The 5,213-nt window shown below is 63.6% G+C and overlaps 3 protein-coding genes across 3 annotated transcripts in view; 1 reads left to right on the top strand and 2 right to left on the bottom strand.

Annotated features, from left to right (window-relative positions):
• H696_00561 (hypothetical protein) overlaps positions 1-1,039 on the top strand; it is a 2,904-nt gene extending 1,865 nt beyond the window's left edge. The window contains exons 6-7 of the mRNA XM_009494437.1: positions 30-499; positions 641-1,039. Coding sequence (XP_009492712.1) covers positions 30-499; positions 641-991 — 821 coding nt within the window. The 3' untranslated portion in view covers positions 992-1,039. The remainder of the gene's footprint in view (positions 1-29; positions 500-640) is intronic.
• Positions 1,040-1,131: 92 nt separating this feature from the next.
• Positions 1,132-3,264, bottom strand: H696_00560 (hypothetical protein). The gene is made up of 6 exons (XM_009494436.1): positions 3,041-3,264; positions 2,780-2,925; positions 2,557-2,643; positions 2,329-2,399; positions 1,911-2,232; positions 1,132-1,660 (listed from the first exon to the last, which is right to left on the bottom strand). Exons 2-6 carry the CDS (start codon positions 2,921-2,923, stop codon positions 1,292-1,294), a joined length of 993 nt encoding a protein of 330 aa, XP_009492711.1. The 5' UTR covers positions 2,924-2,925; positions 3,041-3,264; the 3' UTR covers positions 1,132-1,291.
• Positions 3,265-4,018: 754 nt separating this feature from the next.
• On the bottom strand, positions 4,019-4,849 carry H696_00559 (hypothetical protein; the record flags this gene model as incomplete). Its single annotated transcript, XM_009494435.1, has 1 exon — positions 4,019-4,849. One exon carries the CDS (start codon positions 4,847-4,849, stop codon positions 4,019-4,021), a length of 831 nt encoding a protein of 276 aa, XP_009492710.1.
• Positions 4,850-5,213: the final 364 nt, after the last annotated feature.

Genomic DNA, 5,213 nt, shown 5'->3' with positions numbered 1-5,213 from the left:
CCCCCCCCCGAGCTAACTCCGGACCATAGCCGCTCCCTCCGGCGCCAAGGCAGCGGCCAACCTGCTTGCCAACATCCACGAGCTTGAGGGCAACATCGCCGCCCTGGAGCTTGTGCAGAGCCGTCACTTTTCGACTCTCAGCGCCATTCGCAATGCCTTCAACCGCCGGGCCTTCAGCCAGACTCTACATGGAAGGTATTTGGACGCCCTTGGCCATGTCCTTTCCTTCTACGGTGCCTACCGCCTTCTCATGAGCGTGATAAATGTCCTGTCTGCCGCGGCAGCCGGCGGTGGGGGCATCGGCGATAGCGGCGCAGGCCCCCGCGCCGGGCCCCACATTGACCCGGTGTCGCGCGCCCTCGGCCTGGTCAGTCAGTACCTTGGCGCCGAGCAGGCCACCGCCCTCTCGCTGAATGCCCTTGGGGTGCACATTTCCTTCCTGCTGATTGGCATCCTGGTGTTCACCAATGTCCGGGGGTTCCTCTTCCACTTCATCAAGGTGCGCACCAACTGTAGCATGTCATCTGTCACCGCCTGTGAGGGCGGTCCTTCCGACTGACCTCCAACGAGCTTCTCTATCTCCCTCCCCCTGCCCTCCCCCCCCCCCTCTCTCTCTCTCTCTCTCTCCATCGCCGCTCAGCTCTTCCACTCGCTGTCGACCTCACAGTCGGGTGCGCACCTGGCTCTGCTGATGGCCCAGCTCCAGGGTGCTTACGCGTGTGCCTGTGTTCTCCAACTTCGGGGGAACCTCCCGGACGCGGCACACTCGGCGGTGACCGCCGTGCTTGGTGGTGCTCGGCTGGCCTTCCGGGTGTTCACGCACTGGTTTGACCTTGTCTTCCTGATGGCCGCCTGTCTTACCGGTGTGGCAGCCATCCTGAGCTTCGTGCGCCAGCGCCATGCCGAGGCCGCTGTGGCCGCGGACGAAGCAAATGTTTGGGGAAGTGTGGTCATCCCCCCTGCCCGATCGGAAGCCATGATGCGTCTCTGATGCGCGGCATTCATTCCACATCCATATACCTTTAGATTCCTCTTTCCATGTAAACCAGCGCCTCATGTGTCCGGTTGCGGTGTACCCGACACATGGCCCATGTGCCTTTGGCGTGTGTGCGTTCGCGTGTGTGTGTGTGTGTGTGTGTGTGTGTGTGTATTGGGTCGCACCGGCGGATCAGAGCAGGGGGAAGTGCCGCTGCACAGTTGCCCCCACTCGATCAACAGCCTGACACGACACCAGGTCAAGGGGAGACAGGGGAGGCATTACAGCGGGCTCTTCCGCCGGGCCTCGCTCCTCTCAAAGGTCGAACCACTTGGAGAAATATTCGCAATTCATCGGGTTGACCGGGCCATCGGCCTTGCAGAAGTTCAAAAGCTGGCAGTGCCCACAGGGAATGTTGGTGAGGCCGCTACGGGTGGGGTCGCGCCCGGCCGATCCAAGACTGACCCCGGCCCCGGTGGCCCGACGGACCAAGGCACGGTAGGTGCCATTCTGCAACTTCTCCACTGTCCCATCATAGATGAGCGAGGTGATGATGCACTCGATGTCCTCGGCCTTCAGAGGCACCTTGCTGACTCGGGTGCTGGCGATGTGCGCGACCACATCCTCGACCGTGGCATACCCAACGTGGGACAGGGGCAGGACACTGTTGCCGCGGGGCATGCTCTGATGTGTGGGCGCATCCATCGGTGCATGGGCGAGTGGGCATACACGAGAGGTAGGTGGTCGCGCGTGGACCGACCACCCAGGGGAGGGGAGGGAGGGGGGGTCACAAAAAGACACAGTAAGTATGGGGATGCCGCAGTGGCGGCGGCAAGCACATGGAGATGTCTCAGCGAGAGACGGGAGGCCAGAGTATACCGCAAGAGAGAAGGGTCTGAATAAAAAAAAAAGAACGAAAAAAAACACCACGCACCCTCTCGGCGATGAAGCGATAGGTTTGGTCACGTAGGATCCCCAAGAACTCCGAGTCGAACTCCTGCTCATTGTACCACGCGCCGCCGGTCACCTGTCGGGAGGGCTCGATCTCAAAAAGCATGTAGATCTTCTTGTTCTTACTCTCGACACTCTTCAGACTCTTGACGATCTTGCGTGTCTCCAGTGCACGCAGGATCCGCTGCAGCTGGACCTGCTGCAGGTTGGCTCGGGTCCGGAGTTCCCGGGTCCAGATGCCCTTGTCATCGGACTGCTTGATAAGGGTGTACACCAGGCGCTCGTCCTGGTTCATGGACTGAAGTCTGGGGATTCATGCATCCCGCCCGCATTGCAGGGAGTAGGTGGTCAGAACAAGAGGTAGTTTGGAGGAGCGAATACGAGGGGGAGGCACGACGCACTTGACGACCTCCTCCGGCTGGACCTCCATGTAGGCGACATTGTTGCCGATCCGGACAAAAGTGAGCATGCCCTGATGCGAGAGAGAGAGAGAGAGATGGGGGGGGGGGGAGGGAGGACGGAAGGGTGGGGTCAGCACCGGGCGTGGTCATGAAAAAGCAACGTCAGCGACACCCGCGGCTGGCCAAGGGGGCGGGAGAGAGGGCCGGGCCGAGGGAACAATGGCGCACCCGTCGAGAGAGGGCATTGATGGCAACTGCTCGCTCTTCTAGAGGGATTGGCAGCTCCGCTTCCAAAACCTCGTTGGTCAGTTGTCCCTGCAGCGCGGGAGAGGAGGCGACGGGTGAGTTTCAATCAGCGGGCGCGTCATGCATGGTCTGTGGCAAAGTAAGAGGGGGGAAAGGGGGGGGGGGGGCACGGGGGAGAGCAATGTGTGCCGAGCCTTGGGCGCACCCCGTTCTGGCTCCGGAGGAGCTTCAGCACGGCCTGCTCGTTTGGTGACAGGTCGTCCTCGCGAGGGGAGGTCGGCGTCGGAGCAGCCCCGGCAGCCGGGGCACCCGACGCCATTCCGGCCATGATCGCATCATAGGGATCCATGGCTGGAAATATAAATACGTGTGTGTGAGGGGGGGGGGGGGGGGAGGTGATCGATCGCGGGCGCTGGAGTTAGCGCAGTTCGGCGATGACGACCAAGGAGCCAAGCAAAGGGCGCACCGATACTCAATTCAAAAGGGGGGTGGGGGGCAACACAGTCCACGCGCGCAGACGGTCGTCACTCGAGGGGGAGGATGGTTGTGCGTGTGTCGGGCTGGCGGAGCGCGCGGCGATCTCCTCGGATGATGGTTCTCGTCGTGGCAGGAATGGGAAAGAGGGGAGAGAGAGAGAGGGAGGCAGGGGGGCGGAGAAGGGGGCGGAGGAGGCGATGATCGAGGAGGTGGGGAGGAGGAGATTGCTTTGCTGGTGCAATCGTTGCGGGTGGGGGGATTTTCTTGAGGCACACGCAGACACACGGTCAGACACGCACTCGGTGCCCCGGTCCGAAAGGATGCCCGCGCACCATCCCCAGAGCGGACACGGGGCCGAGGCCAGGGGGGGGGGGGGCAGTAATGGCCCCGGGCGAGAGAGAGGGACTAATGGGGCGCATGCAGGCGGCAAGCGCGGGAATCCTGGCCCGGGGTGGGCGCGGCGACACCGTGGGGAGGGACGGGGCAATGCGTCGGCACAAACGCACGTGAGTTCCACGGGACCGGAGCTCCACAAAGAATGCTACCGCATGTGCCAATGCATCAGCGGCGGACCCGACTGTGGGTTGTCCTGACTGCCGGGGGGGGGGGAGGACGGCCGCAGACGCCCAGGTATGCGCATGCACACGCACACACACACACACGCACGCACGCACACAGAGGCATACGCGCTCTTGAAAGATACAGTGGACGCAGCAAGGCAAGTAATGCTAGGTGGTGCACACACGCACGCACACGAACATGGCAGACAAGAGTGAGATGTGATATATTGTGTGGCGCACTGGCCGAGAGGAAGAGGCGAGGGAGAGGGGAGAGGGGGGGGGGGGCTCGGCGGCGCGAAGATGCCACCTGGCGGCCCTCTGCCATGGCGCTCCTTGCGCGGCAGAGGAGCGCCAGAGCGTTGGAGCCCGCCCCCCAGCCCCACCCCAAGCACGGACGTCACCACTCATCAGCAGGAGACCTTCTTCTCCTGGGCCTCGGCTGCCGAGCAGTCGGCACGCTTCTGGGATCCCAGCCACTTGTACACGGAGCCGAAGTCCAGCCCGCGGTAGGCCGGGTCCTCGGCCAGCGTGGCATAAATCCGCCCGGCCAGGTCGGAAATCGGAGTGGCCACATCCTCGCGCCGGGCCGCGCTCAGGGCCAGGCCGAGATCCTTGTTCATGAGGACATTGGCGAAGCCGCCGGCATAGTCACGGTTGGCCGGGAGGTTCTCATTGGCCAGGGCCCCGGGGGCCGGGTTGTAGGTGTCGGTGGACCAGCTGCGGCCGGTGGAGACATTGAGCACGCCGGCCAGCCGGGCCGAGTCCAGGCCCAAGTGGGCACCGAGCTTCATGGCCTCGGCCGCGCCGACCATGGTCACGGCCAGAAGCATGTTGTTGCAGAGCTTGGCCGCCTGGCCGCTACCGGGGAGATCGCCGCAATGCAGGCGCGCCTTGCCCATGGACGCCAGCAGCGGGTCCACGGCGGCCGCGTCATCGGGCGACCCGCCCAGCATGAAGGTCAGGGTGCCGGCCGCGGCGCCGGTCACACCGCCGGACACCGGGGCATCGAGGGCGCGCAGGCCGCGCTCGCGTGCCGCCGCCGACAGGGTCCCAGCGCTGGCCGGGTCGATGGTCGAGCAATCCATCAGGATGGTCCCGGCCTGGGCGATGTCCAGGAGACCGGCACCGGGCACCACCTCGCTCGAGGAGACCGGCGCGCCGGCAGCCACCGCGGCTCCGGCGGCCGCCAGGTCGGACCCGGTGTAGACGGCACGCACATGGGCCGGAGTCGGCAGCATGGTGATGATGATGTTCCCACCGCGGGTGGACTGGGAAGCCGTCTCGTTGGTAAGAGCGGCAACCTCAGCGGGAGAGGCTGTGAAGGGGGGGCATGTATATGTGAGAGAGATGGGGGGGTGTTGGTATGTGCGTATGTATGTATGTATGTATGTGTATGTGTGTGTGTGTGTGTGTGTGTGTGTGTGTGTGTGTGTGTGTGTGTGTGTGTGTGTGTGTGTGTGTGTGGGTGGGTGGGTGTGTGTGTCGGTGAGACGCCGTAAAGGTGTGCAAATGTGCAAATGTGTCCTTCGAAATGTGCACGTGCACGTGCGTGCGAACGCACCACCACGCTTGGGAGAGGCTACCCTGCCAATGGGGTCATAT

The sequence above is a fragment of the Fonticula alba genome, assembly GCF_000388065.1.
Source record: "Fonticula alba strain ATCC 38817 unplaced genomic scaffold supercont2.1, whole genome shotgun sequence".
Taxonomy (NCBI): domain Eukaryota; order Rotosphaerida; family Fonticulaceae; genus Fonticula; species Fonticula alba.
The sequence above is the reverse complement of the archived record's forward strand: the minus strand, read 5'-3'. Positions and strand labels throughout refer to the sequence as shown.